Below are 21,628 nucleotides of genomic sequence, written 5' to 3' on the forward strand. Positions count from 1 at the left end.
TCTCCAACAAAGACTCAGATTTCTAAAAGGAGGTAAACTACCTAGGGTGTATTCTGAGCCCAGAAGAGCACGTTCTTTCACTACAGAGAAAAGAAGTTATGATGTTATGGATAGGGCCATCACAGACCAAAAAAAAAAAAAAAAAAAAAAAAAAAAAAAAAAAAAAAAACCACATGGGAATAGCAGGGTATACGCATACCAAGATTTGGGCTGAAATCCAACCCTTTATATGAGGCTTTTAAGGTCCCTGAAACAAACTCACTTACTGGCCCAAACAGCAACAGAAAGCCTTTCACAGAATGAAAGAGCTGCTGCACTGCAGGGTTTAAAAGTGGCTTTAGTACTCAGCTTGTAGAGAAAACTAAAAATCCTTACTACATTGAGCCTGAGATAGAATGGGCCTGACAATGAGGTTATACTGAAGAGGTTAGTGAATGGCAGACTTTAGGTGATAGTTATGTTCCCAACGGCCTTTCAATGCAAGATTATTAAGGAATTTCATGACTTTACCCATCTGGGAGGAAGAGCTTTAATACAAATAGTCTCAAAAAGTACAAATAGTCTTTCATGTATTTGGAGGAAAAGGAGTACAAGCTACCATAAGAAGAGTAACTAAACAGGTAGCTACTGCTCTAGGAATTTATCACCATGCCTCTTGGAGATCTCAGTTATCAGGTAAAGTCTAAAAGACTAACCATAGTCTTAAGAAAACCCTGGCTAAATTTTGCCAAGATACCTTGAAAACATGGCTTGAACTATTGCCTATTGCCCTCCTCAGAACGAAAACAGCAGCTAAGGCTGCTCTAAAGCTTACTCCATTTGAGTTGCTATATCGGAGAGCCTTCCTCACCTCTGACATCCTCTTTGATTCAGACTCAAGATCTGAGAAAGTATATCAATTTAGGTCAGGTGAAAAAAGGCTCTGATGTAGTATGGTAATAAAATTCTCCAAGTACCAGATCTCAAAGTCATGAGCAGCCTATCTCCCCAGGAGACTTGTTTTATTAAAGGCTTGGGCCAACTGCAGCCTAAATGGAAGGGACCCTACCAGGTGCTGCTGAGCCTGCCTACCTCATAAAATTACAGGACAGCCCAAGCTGGGTACATTTGTCAAGGATTAAACTTCTAGCTCCTGAATTTTCAGAGGTACACATGGAAGATAAGTCTGCCTATACTTGTGAATCCATAGATCTCAAATAGTTCTTCAAAAGGCAAAAAGATAAGTAAAGCTTTAGCTTTTGTCATATAAAGGCTGTTGTACTTTAAGGCAGACATGTCTTATCTTCTCTTACTTCTCTCTGGAAGCTGTTATTGCCAGGAAAACCTATTAATGAGTTCTTGTATTATAATACTAGAAGATCCTGATATGTCACATGAATCTAATTTTAAAAATCTGACCACTGGGGGCCAGCGCTGTGGTTTAGCAGGTTAAGCCACCTCCGGCAGCACCAGCATGCCATATGGGCACCAGTTTGAGTCCCAGATGCTCCACTTCTGATCCAGCTCCCTGCTAATGTGCCTTGGAAAGCAGCAGGCAATGGCACAAGTGTTTAGGCCCCTACACCCACGTGGGAGACCTGAAAGAGGCTCCTGGCTCCTGGCTTCAGATTGGCTCACCTCCAGCCACTGTGGCCAGTTGGGGAGTAAACCAGCAGATGGAAGTGTTTAACAATAATTAAATAATTAATAATTAAGTAATTATTGTTCTCTCTCTCTCTCTCTCTCCTTCTCTCTGTAACTCTGCCTTTCAAATAAATATATCAGTCTTTTAAAAAAAAATCTGACCACCGCTTTGGGCAACCTAGCCTACATTTCAGGCCAAATTTCATAGCAAGTACTCAAGTCTGTGGATACCCTAAGGTACTCATGGACAACTGACAAGCCCTAATCTCTCAGCACCCCCTCAGGATAAGTGTTGGAGGCCACCACCTTCAACACCAACATCCTTATGGGTGCCAGTTAGAGTCCCAACTGCTCTACTTTCAATCCAGCTCTCTGCTAAAGTGCCTGGGAGACCAGTAGAGGATGGCCCATGTACTTGGGCCCCTGCACACAGGTGGAAGACTCGGAAGAAGCTCCTGACTTTGGCCCATCCCAGCCCTGGCCATTGTGGCCATTCGGGGAGTGAATCAGCAGATGGAACACCTCTCTCTGTTTCTCTTCCCCTCTTCCTCCCCCCGCCCCGTAACTCTTTTAAACAAATAAAATAAATATTAAAAAATAATAAGTGTTGCAAATCTGAGCAAGGGGAATGACATGGGATAGGGCAGGTAGCTAGATTAGAGCCACAATCTTGAAGCCACACCTCCCCGGCACTATGTAATCGTATCTGCCTATCTTGTCAGTCAAGTAACCACTTTCTCAGAATATATCTCCCTTCACCTGGAACGTAAGAGCGGTACCATGTAATCACACCCCTTCCAACCTCATTAAAGAGGCTGGTAACTGGTAGGGGCTCTCTTTCTCTGCAGACGAGGATGAAGACAGGGTGCTGAGGCACTGTCTCTTTACTGCCATCCTTACCCCTTTCCCTTCCTGGCTACTCTATTCCTTAACTATTGCCCTGTGTTTGTGTGTGCATGTGTGTGTGTATGTTTTTCACCTTTGTGTGTGTGTTTCTCACCTTTTAAATAAATTTTACCACTTTCTGCATAAAAAAGAGACTTTTGAATGCTGATTCTAAATTTGCAAGATTAAAGGTTCATATTAAAGGTTCATACTAAAGGTTCTATTTTAAAAAGTAAAGAGGAGGCAAGGACTAAAAATAAAAGTTTCAAGATATATTAAAAAGTTACACAAAATAAAAGAGTAGTATGGTAGAGAAGTACAGAAGGTCTATACCAATAGGTAGAAAAAGTTGCTATGAGATAGAAGTGGCACACTTAAATCACAGATGATTCATAAATTATGTGGAAAATTATCTCAATATATATGTAAGTTAACTTAAGTTGATATCTCATACCATATAGAAAAAAAATTCCTGATTAACTAAAGATTTGCAGGTAAATAATTATTTAAAGAAACTGTAAAGCAATACCTTTATGACTTTGGATTATAGAAAATTATATTAATATAAAATACAAACATAGCATAATTAATACAACTTCCTAATTATAATCAATTTCTGTTCACTCCTACACAGAATAGGGACTATGTGACTTTGGCGAGAAGATATTTGTAACAAAGATAATCAATGATGGACCTTAAATGAGAATAAAATAATATTAAAGTAATTCCTTTGAAAATAGGATGCAAAAGTATAAGTAGAGGTACCTTGATCTCCAGCTTAGCAAAAATGGAAAAGCTGAGAAATATTTTGTGCTGGTAAGGATGTGGAAGAAGAGAACCCCAAAAGCATTGTTGGAAAAGTGTGCACTGGAGCAGCCACGGTGAAGTCACCTTAGTGTGACTGAGCATGCTTATGTCCTGTTACCAAACTTCATCCCCATTCATAACTGATACAGATCATCTCTGAACATGTACAAAAAGAGAGATACAAAGTGGTGTTTACACACACACCAAGAAATGGGATGAACTGAAAATACAACAAAAATATAAATAAATGTTCACTGAAAATGTTACTGAATAAAAATAGAAAACTGAACTGAAAAGAATAAGTTAGAGGCAAATAAACTAAAGAAGGGATCTCAGAAGAGAAAAATGGCTAAAACAGACAGAAACTCATACCTTGTGTCACAAAAAAAAAAAAAAAAAAAAAAAAAAAACAACACACCCTGAGGAATTTCAGGCACTATATATCAACATATATATTGAGCATATTATAATGCCACAACTAGTAAAATATCACATAATCATCGACTTGTGATTAAAGATCTACTGAATTTAAATATTATTCCATGTTTATAATAAATTTAACATTATCCAATAAAATGAAGCAATAAAAGGAAATTATTTAAAGATAATTGTTTCATAATATCAGGTTTAAAAGTGATAGTCGATAAAATCAATGACAATGGCAGAGTAAGGAACTCCAAAAATCATCTCTTTCATAAAAGTAATGAGAGAAAAGGCAGAAGTTGTCAGAATAAGCATTTTTCAGCACCAAGAATAATCAATCTAATACTCTTGCCCATCTAGAAAATATTAATTCAAAAACAACTGAATATAAGTGTTACAGGCTAATTGTGCATACCCTTTCCAAATTCATATATTGAATAGCTAATCTCCACTACCTCAAAACGAGAACTTTTTTTAAGACAGCGTCCTTACAAAGGAAATCAAATTAAAATTAAGTCATTAGACTGGGTCCAAATCCAATACAGCTGACATATTTATAAGAGGGGGAGACTTGGGCACACAAATAAATGCATCAGGAAGCTGACGTGAAGAGGCAAAGGGAGAAGCTGGTCCCTACAAGCCCAGGAAAGAGACCTGGAACAGGCTCTTCCCACATGGCTTCCAGAGGAACCAATCCCACCAACACCTTGCTTTTGGACTTGTGGCCTCCAGAACCGTGCGACATTATACTTCAGTGTACAATCTACACTCTGTGGTGCTGTGTCACAGCAGCTACAGTAAACCAAACGCTTGGGAAGAGGAGTGAGTGTGCAGCATTTTATCTTGCCCACTTCCACTGATCTGAGATAGCCTTGAAAGCCAACAATCTGAAATCAAAATGAGAAGCAGCAGCCTGGCAGATCCTGGAGAGGATAGACAGGATTTACAGTGCCTTCAAAGACTCCTGCCAAAAGAGTTCTCATTGTTGACAAGTTAACAAAAACTTGGAAGACCCCACTTGCAAAGCTATTTTAACTTGATCTATGAGTAACTAGTGGGGAAAAAATGCTAAACTAAAAACATTTTTAAAAATAAAAGCTAGGAGATACTATTGTGGCATGGCAGGTTGGAGTCCCAGCTTCTTCACTTCTGATCTGGCTCCCTGCTGGTGTGCCTGTGAGGGCAGAGGAGGATGGTCTAGGGACTTGGGTCCCTGTGCCCACATGGGAGACCTGGAAGAAGATCCTGGCTCCTGCCTTCGCACTGGCCCAGCTATAGCCATTGCAGCTACTTTGGGGGTGAACCAGCAGATGGAAGACCCCTCTCTCTCCTTCTCTCTGACTCTGACTTTAAGGTAAATAAATAAATCTTTGAAAAAGAAAACAAGAACAGAAAAGATGGTGAATAATAGTTCACATGAACTGTGCAAAGTTCTGATGTACTGCTGGGAAAGTAGAAAGCCAAGCACGTGCATGAGCTATGCACAGGCCCAGAACTGTGCACATGCTCAGTAAAGACCACAAGGCCTTAAATTATCACAAATGACTGAAACTAAGGCTTTGCACCACATAAAGGGTATTTTAGATAGAGTTGTTAACTGCCTGTCTAAAGATGCAAGCTATGTCACAACAGCTAGAATAAAAGACTAACTGGTTCCAAGTGTTTAATCATTAGCCTAATTAAGCTAACTGAGCCAAAAACTCAGTGGTTGCACAGGACAAAGAACACAAAATTCATAAAATTAGTTTTAAAAAGTCACTAATAGCCGGCGCCGCGGCTCACTAGGCTAATCCTCCACCTAGCGGCGCCGGCACACTGGGTTCTAGTCCCGGTCGGGGCACCGGATTCTGTCCCAGTTGCCCCTCTTCCAGGCCAGCTCTCTGCTGTGGCCAGGGAGTGCAGTGGAGGATGGCCCAGGTGCTTGGGCCCTGCACCCCATGGGAGACCAGGAAAAGCACTTGGCTCCTGGCTCCTGCCATTGGATCAGCGCGTGCGCCGGCCGCAGCGCGCCGGCCGCAACGCGCCGGCCGCGGCGGTCATTGGAGAGTGAACCAACGGCAAAGGAAGACCTTTCTCTCTGTCTCTCACTGTCCACTCTGCCTGTCAAAAAAAAAAAAAGTCACTAATAAAGTAAGCAAATCAACAAATAAATAAATCATCCTGGGAGGAGAAAAAAAAACTTTATTTCCAGAGTTGCCAAGTCATATTATTTAAAATGTACAGTTTTCAACTAAAATATGAAACAAGCAAAAAAAAAAAAAACCAAAAAAATTCAGATTTTAAAAAAAGCAGCCAACTGAAACTAACAGACCAAATGTTAGACTTACTGGACAAAGACTTAAAGTTAGCTATTTAAAATATAATCAAAGACTGGGGCCGGCACTGTGGCGCAGTAGGTTAATCCCCCTCCTGCGGCACCAGCATCCCATATGGGTGCCAGTTCTAGTCCTGGCTGCTCCTATTCCAATCCAGCTCTATGCTATGGCCTGGGAAAGCAAGATGGGGCCAAGTGCTTGGGCCTCTGCACCTGCATGGGAGACCTGGAAGAAGCACCTGGCTCCTGGCTTTGGTTCCACACAGCTCCGGCCATTGTGGCCATCTGGGGAATGAACCAGTGGAAGGAAGACCTTTGTCTCTGTCTCTACCTCTCACTGTCTGTAACTCTACCTCTCAAATAAATAAATAAAAATCTTTAAAAATAAATAAATATAATCAAAGACAACCATGTCTAAAGCTTGAGATGTTCTCTCTCCAAATAGAGTATAAACAATGAGATTAAAACATAAAAGGAAACAAGAAGTTAATTCTGGATTAAAAACTACAATAACTGAAATGAAAAACTAGAAAATATCAACAGTTTGAACAAGGAAAAGAATCAGTAAACTTGAAGATAGGTCCATTTGGGATTAAATAGTTGAAGAAACAGACAAAACAAAAGAATAGAAATACATGAACAGAGTCTCAGAGAACTGAGGGAAATCATCAGGCTACCAGAGTATGTACCAAGAGAGTTACAGGAAGAGTGAAAGCATAAGGAAAAAAGAGAGAGAGAGAGAGAGAGAGAGAGAGAGAGAGAGAGAGAGAGAGAGAGAGAGAGAGAGAAAGGAAGGAAGGGAAGGGAAAGGAAAGGAAAGGAAAGGAAAGGAAAGGAAAGGAAAGGAAAGGAAAGGAAAGGAAAGGAAAGGAAAGGAAAGGAAAGGAAAGGAAAGGAAAAAGGGAAAAGGGAAAAGGAAAAAGGAAAAAGGAAAGGAAAGGAAAGGAAAGGAAAGGAAAGGAAAGGAAGGCAGGCAAAAACATTCCAAATTGATGAAAATCCTTTATCTATGCATCCAAGAAACTCAATGAACTCCAATTAGGATAAACCTAAACAGACCCACACCCTGACATCTTTAATTTAAAAAAAAAAAAAAAAGAGCCAATCTTCAAAACAGCAAGAGAAAAGCAACTCTCAATCAAGTGATCCTCAATAAACAGCATATTTCTAATCAGAATCTGTAAAGAGAGAGAAAATGTGAGTGGATCTAAAAGAGGTGAAGTGATTAAATGAGTATTCAAAAAACTTACCACAAAGGAAAGTACATGGATTAACTGATGAATTTTCGCAAAGTAGAATTAACAACAAACCTTCACAGATGTCTAAAAAACTGAAAAGGAGAGAACACATCCTAACATGTTCTATGAAGCCAATATCACCCTAAAACCATATCACACAAAAACATCACAAAGAAACTGCATATCACTTTTCCTTATGAATGCAGACAAAAAAAAAACTAAAAATACTAGCAAATGAATGCAGCAGCATAAAAAAGGGAGTTATACATCATAGTTAACTAGGATTTATCACAAGAGCGAAAGGTTAGTTCAAAATTAAAGAATATAATGCATCACATTAATAGAATATGAGAGAGTAACCACATGAAACCTCCTCAGGTATAAAAAAAGCATTTGGCAAAATCCAACACCTTTCGCAATAACAGCAGTTAACAAACTCAGAATAGAAGAGGGGCCGGCGCTGTGGCTTAGCAGGTAAAGCTGCCACCTGAAGTGCCAGCATCCTATATGGGCTGGGACTCTGGTTTAAGACCTGGCTGCTCTACTTCTGATCCAGCTTTCTACTATGGCCTGGGAAAGCAGAAGATGGTTCAAACCCTTGGGCCCCTGCACCTACAAGGGAGACCCAGAAGCAGCTCCTGGCTCCTGGCTTCAGATCGGCACAGCTCCAACCACTGCAGCCACTTGGGAAGTTAACCAGCAGATGGAAGATCTCTTTCCCTTCCCCCCGACCTCGGTCTCTGCCTCTCTGTAACTCTTTCAAATAAATAAATCTTAAAAAAAAAAAAAAAAAAAAAGAGAATTTACTCAAGGTCATAAAAGATATCTATAAAAAACATACATCTAACATCATACTTAATGATGAAAACTGAAATCTTTCCTTTCCCCTCATATCAGAAGGAAGACAAGCATATCCTGTTATCAATACTGAACCAAAGGTTAAGATGAAGAAACTCACAAGCAAAAAAAAAAAAAGAAAAAAAAGCAGCAATACTGGAAAGGAATAAATCAAATTTTATTGCAAATGAGATATTCTAAAATACACAGAAAACAGAAAATCCTAAGGAATTCCCTTCCCAATGAAATACAGGTCATAAAAGAATTAAAGAAGGTGGTAATATATACTGATATGAAAATATCAAGTGTACTCCTATACACTGGTAATGAGCAAAATAGAAAGCTAAATAAATTAAATCCTCCCATTTACAATACCATCAAAACACTAAAATAGGAATGAACTTCACAAAAGAAATCTAATACTTACAAAAAAAAAAAAAAAAAAACACTGAGGTAAAATGAGTAAGACCTGAATAAACAGAAAGATATTCAATGCTCCAAAAGTTAGAATATTTAATACTGTTAAGTTGCCAAATATCACTCAATGTGATTCCTATTAAAACCCCAACAGGCTTTTTGAATAATTTAACAAGTTGATTCTAAAAAATTAATACAGAATTTCTGGGGCCAAGAATAGCCAAAACAATCATGAAAAGAACAAATCAAAGGACTCACAATTAATGATTCAAAACTTACAATAAAGCAACAACAACCAGAAAAATAATCAGCAAAATATATAAGAACAAATATAAGAACAAACATATACAACAACAGAATTTAAAGTCTACAAATTCAGGCATCTTTTAAAAAAAAAAATTTACTTGAGAGGCATAAAGACAGAGAGAAGAAGAGAAAAAGAGGTCTTCCATCCACTGGTTCACTCCACCAAATGGCTGCAATAGCCAGGGCTGAGCCAGGCTGAAGCCAGGAGACAGTAGCCTCTTCCAGGTCTCCCACGTGGGTGCAGGTGCACAAGCACTTAGGCCATTTACTGCTTTCTCAGGCCATCAGCAAGGAGCTGGATCAGAAGTGGAGCAGCCGAGACTCCAACCGGTGCCCATATGGGATGCAGGTGCCACAGGCGGATGCTTAACCTACTATACCATGGCAGTGGCCCCAACTCATGTATCTTACAAACCACACTGAATCAATTATGAATGGATTAAACACCTGATGTAAGAGTTAGACCATGAGACTCTAATAAGGAAACATAGGCATCAAATTTTAGAACCACTGACACTGATTTGGCAATAGTTTCCTGGTGTAACACCTGAGTCACCACACCAAAGAAAAAAAAAGAAATTACATTCTATCAAATTTTAAAATGTGTGCTTATATTATGACATGTTAAGTGGCATATTAAAAGTGAAAACACAATCCACATAATGGGAGAAAACATTTGAAATTCATAGCCTTCATGGGCTCCCCATGCCTAGAATACTAAAAGATCTATATAACTGAATAATAAAAAGACAAACAACACTATTTTACAAAGGGCAAAGAATCTGAGTAAGGATTTCTACAAAAATGATACTTATGGGGCCAGCACTGTGGCACAGCAGGCAAGGCCGCTGCCTGCAATGCCAGCATCCCATATGGGCGCTGGTTCTAGTCCAGGCTGCTCCACTTCCAATCCAACTCTCTGCTATGGCCTGGGAAAGCAGTAGAAGATGGCCCATGACCTTGGGCACCTGAACCCACGTGGGAGACCTGGAAGAAGCTCCTGGCTCCTGGCTTCGGATAGGTGCAGCTCCAGCCATTGCAGCTATCTGGGGAGTGAACCAGCAGATAGAAGACCTCTCCTTTCTCTCTCTGCCTCTCCTTCTCTCTAACTCTTTCAAATAAAATAGTCTTTAGGGAAACACAAATAAAAACCACAATGAGATACCACTTAACACATACTAGGATGACAATAATAATAATATTATATTTAATAATGCAAAATAATAAGTGTTAGTATTCTGAGAATTTGAACCTTCAAACACTGCTGGTGTGAAAGTAAAACAGTCCAGGCTCTTTTTTAAAATTAGCTGGGCAGTTCCTCAAAATGTTAAACACAGAATTACCACCTACATTCCAGAAATTCTACTGCTAGGCATATGCCCAAGAGACCTGAAAGCCTATGTTCACACACAACAAAATAGTCTTCAGCCACAGAAAGGAATGGAGCACTGATATATTCTCTAACACAAAAGAATCTCAGAAACATTATACCAAGCGAAAAAAGCCAGACCCAAAGGCACACGGGGTGCGATTTCACTTATGTGAAATGTACAGAATAGGGAATTATACAGAGACAACACAACACATGGTTTCCAGTGGTTAGGGAGTGGCTATTTAATGGGAGGTGTGAAATCAGTGTGGACAGTCGCACAAACTTATCGATATACTAAGAACAACTGAATTATATACCTTAAAGTGGAGATTTTATGACAAGTGAGTTTTTCTCAAGTTTTAGATACTCAAAACCAAAGTTGTAGCTGCAATACTTCATAAGATTACTACAAAATCCTACAAAGTCAAAAGCTTCATATCAAGCAAAAACTGTACATGAAACTATAATTTTTAGAAATCTTCATAATTTAAGCATACTGATTTAGATCTAGATCAAAACAATGTTATGAAAACCATAATAATCCATGTCTACAGAAAAAAATACCTTAGAAGACTAAGGTAACTGGGGAATATTAGCAAAAGACATTCTTAAAATTACTGAAAATCTACTTATGAGTACCTGGAAAATTTGGTGATCCCACTATTTTCACCGCATCTTGGGACAAGCGAAAACCTCTTGGTACTCGAACCAAATATCCAACTATTAGAAACAAAAGAAAAATTAGTCAACCATTTGCCTCACTATAAATCCCAAAATATTCAAATAGCTTAGTATCATTGTATGTTTGGCGTTGGTTGAGATCCATAAAACAACCTCCTCAGCGATCAAGAGCTCTCTCTCTCTCCTAACTCTACTCCCTTTCACAGGCTTCAGTGAAATTAATCTACCCACTGTGTCCATGATAGCTCACCTTTGGCTTTTTGTACATCCACTTAGAATATTCTCCTCATGTTTTAAAAGTCCCAGTCTCCCAGCCATCCTAGCCCAAGTCACAAATCCTTTCTCTTTCAAAGCTCCTGTTTGTCCTGATTTTCACTGTCACAACACATCACTGGCCCCTCTCTTGCGGCATTCACTCCACATTTTATTGTGGTACTTTACACATCACTATCAGTTTCTTCATCAGATTGTAAGCTCCACTAACAGTGGCTTCAGTGTCTACATCCATTTATTGAGAATGAGTACTAAGCATAACACCTTTAACCATAGTAAAATATTAATAATCGTGGGTGTATTCTCACAGTCTTCAGCCATTGTTGGATGAGTGAGGTAATGGACACAACAGTGTGAACAGGACAAGAGGCAAGGGTGATATAAAAATGCAATAATACTAATGGACCGTACCCAAATAACCTTTAACAGCAAGGGAGTACAGTGCAACGGAAATACACATCCTCACTTTAAACCCTAATTCTGACACTTCATGGTTTTAGAAGTCACTTTAGCCTCCAGGCGCTTTTGTTTACTCATTTGCAAAATGAGACCGGTTATTCCAGCCTTTCAGAGTTACTTCAGAAACAATGGACTACTGGATAAACTGGAAAATGCTACATAACTATCAGTTTTTTATTCATGGCTTATGTATTAAGATACTGACAGCTCCTTCCATCTCTTGTACTCTCCTCTGTGCACTCTTGCTATTGAATCAAAAGAAAGGCAAAATTTTAAATTGAAAACCAACCTTTTCTACCCAGTACAATACCATGAACCCTAGCACGGGATTCAGTGCCCTGGTTAAGCTCTTGCTTCGGAGGCCCTCATCCGTATCAGAGTCCCTGGGCTGGAGTCCCGAGTCTGCTTCTGATCCAATTCCCCACTGATGTGCACCCAGGGAGGCAGCAGGCAATGGCTCAAACACCTGAGTCCTTGCCACCCCTGTGGGAGACGTGGATGGGGTCCCAGCTCCTGGTTTCTGCTTGGCCCAGCCCTGGCTGTTAGGGGCATTTAAGAAGGGAACCAGTGGATGGACACTCTATCCCCCCACCCCTTTCTCCGCCCTTCCCTCTCTCCCCTTTTTTAAAGACAGTGAAATAATTTATTTAAAAGACTATAACCAACAAACATCCTTTTCCGAAAAACTAGTCTCTATGAACTTTTCTTCATTCTCCCTCATTCGGACAAGTTTTAGCATTTGAAACAAATCCGCTTTGTGCTTTTTATTTCTCAATTTCGGGAGAGAGACTTTTCTTAAAAGCGTAGATAGAACAGGAACACAACGTCATGGAGGCACACAACCTGTCAAGCGTTAAAGAAAGCTCGGTAAACCCGTCCCTTCTTCCTTCGGGGTTCCTTCACTCCTAAAAATGTATTTGGCAAAAAGGAGGGAAAAGCAGGTGCCTTCCTCAGAGTCCGCGACAGCGAGCGCCAACAGAGGGCGCTGCAGCACCACCGCGGGGCTCGCCGGCCCGCGCCGCCCCGCGCCGCCCCGCACCGCCCCGAGGGCCGCGGGCCCGAGCGCGGCTCCGTCCCGCCGCGCTGTGCGCAAAACTCCGACCGCGGGGCGCGGCGGCCGCCACTCGCTCCCGGAGGCACAGCTGTCTGGCGCCTTCCGCAGCGCACACACGGCTCTCGTCAGCCGCGGGCCCGGCGGGCGTCTCCTCACACGCCCGGGGCACGTGACGCGGGAACCGCGGCCGGCGGCGCCGCCCCTCACCTGCCGGGGGCGCCCGCACAAGGAAGGCGGCGAGAAGGAGGAGGACGGCGCCGCGGGAGAGCGGGGAGCCCGCCGCCCGGGCCCGCCGCCAGCCCCGCCGCGCCCGGCCGGCGGCCGAGGCCTCCATACGCACGCCGTCGCCGCCCGCTATCGTCCGCGCAGACGGTCGTTACGCGGCGCGCGCCCACCCGCCGCCGGAAGTCGGCGGGCGGCGGACCGGAAGGACGGACCGGACGGACGCGCAGCCACTTCCGCCCGGGCTGTTGCCAGGGGTCGGCGCGGGTGGGCAGCCCGGGGTCCCGGCGTGGGGCCGTGGGGCAGCCGGGGCCGTCGCGACCCGACCGCCGGGCACCGCCAGCCGGGGGATCCTGGAGAACTTGAGCGACGGGGAGGTTCCGGAGCTGGAGAGGAACCTCGAACCCCCAAGTCCGTGCCTTCACCTCAGAGTGGAGCTGTGGCTCCGGGCGAGGGTGTAGACGGGTCAGCCCCTGCGAGTGAGGACCCGTGGGTGGGCGCAGGTCTGGCCCGTGCAGGAGCTCCTGGGTCTTGGAACTCACACTCTCCCGATGTGCGGGAGTTAATCGGGGTGCAAAGCAGTGCGCACCCAGTGGAAGGGAAGAGGGAGGCCTTTAGCCCGCGCAGGAAGAAATGACCGCGGACGAAACTTCTCACCCACATGCGTAAAACCTACAGAACCACCCGTCAGCCGAAGGGGCCGTTTCACTCAGATCTTAGAAAACTTGAAGAAGAATCATGCCTCTGCTTTTCCTTCGCTGAAAGGAGTTTCTTACTGTTAAGGGAGCAGGAGAAGGAGATTTTATGCAGTCGACGCAAATACATTGAGTGAAGTTTGAGCACCGAAACACAGAATGCCTGATAAGGGTGTTGTCACCTTTGAAAATGAAGCCGCAAGTGATCCTGGGTGGAGTCAGTGCTGTCACTGGGTATCCTGCACTCCGACAGCCTCGCCACCTACTTCACCTCGTGTCTCGTTCAGTAGTAAATCTCAAAGCTTTACGGATTTGGGGCGGCTCATAGGCATTCCGTTACCCCCCAGTACCACAACCCCCTGCTCTCTGCAGTTGGCCGACTGTAGAGAATATACTTCCATCTTTTGAGCTAGAATCTTGCCTGGTTTGCATTTTTCCTGCAGTAAGGATGGCATGTGCTTCTATCCCCAGTTCTAGTGTTGGAATTTCTTTAGTAGCAATTTTTATGCAGGACCAAATTAGAATAGAGCTTTTTAGAGAACTTGTGTATTAATGATTTAAACGAAATGTGTGCTGCATGTTAATAAGTAACCCATGATGATTGAATGAGACATTCTGCAAGGGGTGAATAATCAATACTCTTGTTTTCTGAAGTGAGCTTAAAATCCTAGTTGCTCTTACTTCATACATCATGGTAGCATGCAGGGAAGTAAGGATAATTTAGGGCATGAAAAGAATGAACCTGCACTTCTTAACTTGTGACTATTTGTCCTTAAAAATTAGATGCAGTATGTTTATTTTCTGCAGTCCATTGACGTTTACTGTTATTTAGACAGTAATTTTTTCTGTCAAGCAAATACTTTACTGTAGGCACATGTGTGTATATATATATACTTTTAATATGTATGATTATTGTCACTGGGTTGGCTGCTTTATATTCCTTTTATCATTTTATCCATTGAAATACCAAGTTATGGAAAGTTAAGATAAATGAACACAGATCTCTTAACCATTGGGGATAAAAGCATCATGAAAGTACTCATAAGGCTATTTTGGTTTTACTTAAGAATTACATTATGACTTACATAGTAAATGGCTCAATGTATTAGAATTCCAGTTGTTGCCAAGCAACAAGACTTGGCTTATTTTTTCTTCTCTTCCTTTATTGCTCTCTCCTAACTTTTGTGGAGAAAAAAAATTTAACTTAAAGGAAAAAGACTATTCTACCCACATTAGAAGGCTGGATAATTTTATGCTTGATTAAACCAATTATTTAAAATATAAGAGTTTGTGTAGTTGAAGGAGTCATCAGAAACAATTGATACTCATCAAAAATATAAAGACAAAGGCCATGGATACAGAAGTTCGGTACAAACCTGGAAAGATAAGTATCTCTGAAAGGTTCATCCATTCAGGAACAAAGTCCCTTAACAATACAGATTATCCACACTACTGTGATCTCTTAAGAAAAATCAACATGCCTTTTGTGAAAGGATTTGAGGACAGACATAATTATGGCAGACTTGAAAATAAGTGCAACCCTTCCTTTCTTAAGTTTCATCCTTATCCCCCTTCAGTCCTGCCAGACTATCATTTGCACTATCCCTATCCCCCGCCATATGGGCCAGATTATCCATTATTTCCACTGCGGGATGATGTGCCCTTAAGTGATTCCTGTTCAATGTTTATGAGTCCTGGTGGTGATGCTGATTTAAAGCCTGGCGTTGGCAGAACCATACCAAACCTGGTTGATTTCAGTGATGTGAAACCTCAACATCGAGTTCCTAGACCAGACACAGGATTTCAAACAACAATCAAAAGGCAAAAAATTCTATCAGAAGAACTGCAACAGGACAGGAGATGGAATTCCAGAGAAGTGTCGGACACCTCCATCAGAGCAAGGCTTGGAGGTAAATGAAGGGATGTGGATGTTACGTGTTTTAAGTACTCCATGAGGGAGAACAGGATGTATGTATTCAAGATTTTCAGGGTTAAAATGTTAACAATAAATTATTTAGAAATTAGAGATTCTAAGAAAAATTATAGCCTTTTTATAAACTTTTTTGAAAACGCGTTTTAGGTGCTTTTTTAGAAGGGCATGCGTTAGTTTGAGTGACTAACACAAACTGTACAACAGTTTGTTCTATATTTAAGGGTAACTTAATTTTATCCAAAAGGAATGTAGTTATCACTTTGATAATTAATAGCAAGCCTCTTTTTCTTCATCAGAAAATAATTTGGTGATTAATAAAGAGTTTTTTAATGATTTTTTTTTTAGTTATCTTTATTTAAAAGGCAGAATGTTGGAGAGGGAGAGGCAGAGAATATCTTCAATATGCTATTTCACTCTCCCAAATGCCCACATGGCTGGGACTGGGCCAGACCAAAAACAGGAGCCTGGAACTCCATCGGGTTCTACCATGTGAGTAGAAGGGACCCAAGTACTTGGGCAGCCCTCCTAGGCACATCAGCAGGGAGCTGGATTGGAGGCATAGTAGCCAGGATTCAAACTAGCACTCATGTACAAGATATGGGCATCCCAAGCAGTGATTTAACCTGCTGTACCACAGAGCCTAACCCAATAGTTAGGTTATAGTGTTTGAAATGAAACAGGAAAGTAGTTGAAAGTAATTTTTCTGTGTATTAAGAACAGAAGCCAAAGAGAAACAATCATTGCATAAATAGATCTACATCTTTGGAGGCAGGAAGGATAACCCCTTAGCCACGTCGGCACAAGCATTAGTTTATAACCCATTGGAAATTCTATCCAGGGAAATATGGCATTGCTGAGAATCAAATATATTTGTATCTACATATGACAAATAGCTATATATCTAGACGCTAAAGTGTACAAGTCTTGGCATTGAAGGAACTGTTGATGAGTTCATATCCGTCTCACTACATTTCACTGATTCTGACCTAATGACTTTTTCTACTTAATTAAGAAACAAGCTTGAGCTTAATATTTGCTAATATCGTGATGTAAAATGCTATTGCTAGTCAAGAATTCATTAGAGGAATGGAAATCTTTTTTTTCATTTTAGGCAAGCATGTTACTTACCTTATAGGCAAAAAACTTTAGTGTAATTTTAGGGATAAATTTGCTGGGTTTTTTTTCCATGTAAATTCTACAAATGAACTCATAAAATACTATTCCAAGGAGATATAGGTTGAATAAATGGTTTGGTAAAGCTAACATGAAGCTAAAATTAATGAACTTTGCACCCACAATTCATAGCCAAACATAAAACTCATTTGTCCAATGTATTTCACTGCTTGAATCAGTACTACAGAGGACCTCAAAAGATTGACTCTAAGTTAGACTACCTGGGCTCAAATCCTGGCAAATATATACTATATGACCCAACACTATATACTGTACTTTTTATGACTGTGTATCCTTATTTTTCAAATTCACATACTTGTAACTCATTATAATGGTAAGGACCATTTACTGTAATTCATTTAAACATATATGACATAAAGAAAGGAACCAATAAATATTCAGATTGTATAAAGGTAGACTGTATAATCTCAGTTACCTCATACCTAAATTGGGAATGATAGTAATTGACTTATACTATTGCAATAATTAAGACATTTAAAGTGCTTAGCAAAATTTCTGGAATCTGATAAAACTTTCAGTTAGTATTAGCTATCAGTTGCTATGAACAATGTCAGAGTGATATCTGCAATTTGGGAGTTGAGTTCAGTATAATTTATGCTAGGCTTTCAATAACTAAATCCTAGAAATAGACATTAATTATAAATGATATGCACTTTCAGGTTTTAGAAAACCTAAATGCACATTATTCTCAATACATTCTGATAAAGGACGCCTCAGAATTGGTTATGTGACACACCAGTATGCTTTTTTTTAAAGAGTATTTATTTGAAAGCCAGTTACAGAGAGGCAGAAAGAGTGAGAGCAAGAGCAAGAGTGAGGGGTGGAAGGGAGAGAAATCTTCCATCTGCTGGTTCACTCCCTAACTGGCTGCAATAACCAGAGCTGAGCCGATCTGAAGCCAGGAGCCAGGAGCTTCTTCCAGGCCTCCCACATGGGTGCAGGGGCCCAAGGACTTGGGCCGTCCTCTACTGCATTCCTAGGCCATAGCAGAGAGCTGAATCAGAAGTGGAGCAGCCAGGACATGAGACATGAACCAGCACCCATATGGGATGTCGGCACTGCAAACTGTGGCTTTACCCACTGTACCACAGTGCTGGCTCCAGCCAGTATGCTTTTAAGTGGACTTTCACAAATATAAAGCAAGATCATTAAAAATGATATTGCTTATTTATTCTCGTCCCATTCCAACCTTGTCTAGACTTTAAATTGGGTTCCCTACTTCCTCTTTTGTGCCTCATTGGCTTTCTTTTTCACTTGCCAATCAACTATTTTAAACTTATTCAAATTATTTTCTAACCCTTATTGGACTCTGCCTTTCATTGCAGATGACCCATTCTTCGTTGACACAAAGAAAATAGAAGTTGTCTATGGTCACCTCCTTGCTTCCTACCTTTGGCCTCCTCATATCACTATTGTAACTTTGTATATGTTCCTGTCTTTGAAAACCCTTGTTTAGTTCAGGCTACTATAGAAAAATAAGAGTGGGTAGCAGAAAGAACAGGCATTTTCTTTTCCTCACAATTCTAAAGACTAGGAAGCCAAAGATTACAAGGTATTCAGATTGGTTCCTAGTAAGGAACCCCTTCCTGACTTATAGAATGCTGCCTTCTCCTTGTGTGAAGTGGCAGAGGGAGATTGAATTTGGACTGCCTTTCAGGTTTTGTTTTTTTTGACTAGCATGAACAGGATTTGTGTTAATTCATCTTTAAATGTTTGGTAGACTTTTTTGAAGCCATGTGGTTCAGGGTTTTCCTTGTTGAAAGAACTTTTTTACTGATTGATACCCTTCCTTCATTGCAAGGCTGTTATTTCTTCATGGTTCAGTTGTGGTAGGTTATGTTTCTAGTTTTCTGTTTCCTCAAGATTATTCAGTAGGTTGATACATAGTTGTTCAAAGTTTCTTATAATTATTTTATATCTGTAAACAGTTTTAATGACCCCCTTTCAATTGTAGTGTTAGTTATTTGAGACTTTTTTCTTAGTCAATTCTGTTTATCTTTAAAAAAAAAAACACATCTTGGTTGCAATGATTTTTCACTATTTTTTTCTTTTTCTATTTTTACATATAACTTAGTCTTTATTATTTCTTTCCTTTTGCCAACTTTGAGGTTAGTTCTTTTTCTATCTCTTTGAAGTATTAAGTTAGGTTGTTTATATGAAATCTTTCCTTTTAAATGTAGATGTTTATCACTTTGAACCTACTTCTTAGTTCTGCTTTTGCTGCATCCCTGGGATTTAGGTATGCTGTGTTTTCATTTTTGTTTATCTTGTGTTTCTGATTTTCTTCTTGATTTTTCATTCAATAAAAAGTATTTTTGTGTAGTTTCCATATATTTGTGAATTTTCTTATTTTTCTTATGTGGATTTCTAGTTCTATTCCATTTTGGTCAAGAATAAAACAGTTGGCATGAGTTCAGTCTTCTTAAATTTTAAGATTTTTATTGTGACCTATCATGTGATTTATCAATCTGTGTATCCTTGATAAGAATGCTTCTATTGGGTGGAATGTTCTGTACACATCTATTAGGTCCATTTGATCTATATGTTACTCAAGATCTCTGCTTCATTATTAGTCTTTATCTAGTTGTTCTAAAGTCAGATATTGAAATATCCTATTATTATTGTATTTCTGTCTCTTCCCTATGTTTTAATTGTCTGAATCTCAGAATATTTATGACAGTTATTTTGAATTCACTGTCAGGTAAATCATAAAATTCCATTTAATTATGGTCAGTTTCTGAAGATTTATCTTCTTCTTTTGTTTGTAGAATCATTGCCTAAAACTTCATTGTACTTGACTCACTGTGTAGGTGTTTGTGCATTAGAGAAACCAGGCACCTATTCCAGTCTTCATGAGCTGGCCTTATAAGGGAAAAGACCTCCATCTATCAGCCTAGTTAGGTTCTAAAGACCTCTACCAACTCTTTCCATCCCCCAAAGAAACCTAAGAGCTGGGATTTTTGCCCATTTGCCTGTGCTGATCAGTGGGAAAGCTTTGGTGTCTTAACAGTCTAAACTGCCATCTCTATTCTCTCCCAAGCAACTAGACTATACTAGATCCATCAAGATTTTCTAGACTAGTGAGACAAGTGCTAGTTCTTTGTACAACCCCAGAGAAGTTTTGGTTCTGAATCTTTTTATGATCTGTGACATCTAGATCAATGACCCTATAGATCTAGGTCATTTACTAGCCCAAATAACCATCTCTGTCCTTCCCCGGGTGGCTAAACTGTGGAAGACCCATCAGTGCTCTAGGAATGATGATACAGGTGCTGCCTCTTTGGGCAAACCCCAACTTTTTCACTTCTCAGAGGGAAGCTAGAGAAACTGAGTTTTTCATTTGCTCACTGTGTGTTGAATATATAGGGATGGGGATAGATGTCATTTGCCAGCCAAGCTACCATCTCTTTTCTTCTGGGTTGCTAGATTGTGCTGGGTTCATCAGAGCTCCAGGGTTGATGAAACAGAAACCAGCCCTGTGGGGAAATCCCTATTGTGAAATATTTGGTACTGGACAAATGAACCAAAAACCGTTCCTCCTCTGCATGAATCTGGGAGCTCAAGAGTCTTTTCTGTGATTGTACTGCACAAGACAGGGACTTTGTGAGTGAGTGTCCTGAATCAGGGTGGGGTTGAGGGGAGAGAGTCCAGAGCTTCCTCTTCTGTCATCTTGATAATATCACTCCCCATAAGTGTGTTAGGTTTTTCATTTGTCTCAAGATAATTTCTAATTTCACTTGTGATTATTTTTCTTTGATTCATTGGTGGTTTAGTGGTATAGTATTTAATATCCATGTATGTATTTTTCAGATTTCTGTTGTTAAAATACTCAAGATTGAGAGTTTTATAAATAAAATAGCTTTATTTAGCTTACAGTTTTAGAGGCAGAAAGTCCAAATTTGAGAAGCCTCATCTGTTAGGTAATTTGTATGCAACATATCATTAAAGATAGCATCATGGCAAGAGTATGTGAGAGAAAGAGAGTTTATGTGGTGAAATGGGAACCCAGTGAGTGGGGTGGGCCCTGTTGTTCTTTATAAAAATGCACTTCTAGTGCGAATAAGTGGGGCCCCTCAAGAACTATTGAATCTCTTCCTAGGGAGTTTCCCCTAAAGACCTTCAGTAGGCTTCGCTTCCTTACAGTTCCATGCCTCTGCAGATCACTGTAGTGCAGGCCATCCTTCCAATACGCGAACCTCTGGCGGACAAACCATATCCAAGCCATAGCAATATACTTATTAATTTTAAAAGTTTTCCTTATTTTATTGATTGCTTATTTGGACTAGAAACACAAATTGTATGATTTCAGTTCTTGAAAATTTATAAAGATTTGTTTTTTAACTTAACATATGGTCTATTCTAGAGAATGTTCCCCCATATACTTGAGAAAAATGTATATTCCTTGGGGAGGACATTTGGTGTAGAAATTAAGATGCTACTTGGAACACCCACGTCCCATATCAGAATGCCAGGTTCAAGTCCCAGCTCTTCTGATTCCACCTTCCTGTTAATGCATGCCCGGAGAGGCGGCAAATGATAGCCCAAGTCCTTAGGTTCCTGCCACCCATGTTGGAGACCAGGCTCCAGATTTCAGCTTGACCCAGACCAGATGTTGTGAGTTTTTGGAGAAGGAACAAGCAGATGGAATCAGTTTCTCCCTCTCTCTCTGTTCCCCACAAGACTACCCCATGTGTGTATGTGTTGTGTGTGTGTGTGTGTGTGTCTGTGTGTGTGTTTCTGTATTCAAATAAAAATACTGTTTAAAAAGATTGTGTATTCCACTATTGAATGAATTTTTCTATTCAAATTACAGTGTTACTCAATTCTTCTATTTTATTGATCTTTGGTTATTCTATCCATTATTGAAATTGGGATTTTATTTAGATCTACCAATG

At 40.4% G+C, this 21,628-nt stretch overlaps 2 protein-coding genes across 19 annotated transcripts in view; one reads left to right on the forward strand and one right to left on the reverse strand.

Annotated features, from left to right (window-relative positions):
• Positions 1-13,104, reverse strand: part of ZPBP (zona pellucida binding protein) — a 73,116-nt gene extending 60,012 nt beyond the window's left edge. For 8 of the 16 annotated variants that reach the window (XR_007922301.2, XR_011383002.1, XR_007922300.2 and 5 more), the window contains exons 1-2: positions 12,897-13,104; positions 10,862-10,942 (exon numbers count right to left, since the gene is read on the reverse strand). Coding sequence is in view for 2 of the 16 variants with exons in the window: in XM_051853180.2 (XP_051709140.1) it covers positions 10,862-10,942; positions 12,897-13,023 (208 nt within the window). In the remaining 14 variants the exon portion in view is untranslated. The remainder of the gene's footprint in view (positions 1-10,861; positions 10,943-12,896) is intronic. The other 8 variants (XR_007922302.2, XR_007922306.2, XR_011383003.1 and 5 more) reach the window with 3 other exon arrangements.
• A 14-nt stretch (positions 13,105-13,118) lies between these two features.
• Positions 13,119-21,628, forward strand: part of SPMIP7 (sperm microtubule inner protein 7) — a 48,302-nt gene continuing 39,792 nt past the window's right edge. Inside the window, exon 1 of one of the 3 annotated variants that reach the window (XR_007922293.2) lies at positions 13,119-15,516. Coding sequence is in view for 1 of the 3 variants with exons in the window: in XM_002721588.5 (XP_002721634.2) it covers positions 14,958-15,516 (559 nt within the window). In the remaining 2 variants the exon portion in view is untranslated. The remainder of the gene's footprint in view (positions 15,517-21,628) is intronic. The other 2 variants (XR_011382999.1, XM_002721588.5) reach the window with 2 other exon arrangements.

Source organism: Oryctolagus cuniculus, chromosome 16, assembly GCF_964237555.1.
Source record: "Oryctolagus cuniculus chromosome 16, mOryCun1.1, whole genome shotgun sequence".
NCBI lineage: Eukaryota > Metazoa > Chordata > Mammalia > Lagomorpha > Leporidae > Oryctolagus > Oryctolagus cuniculus.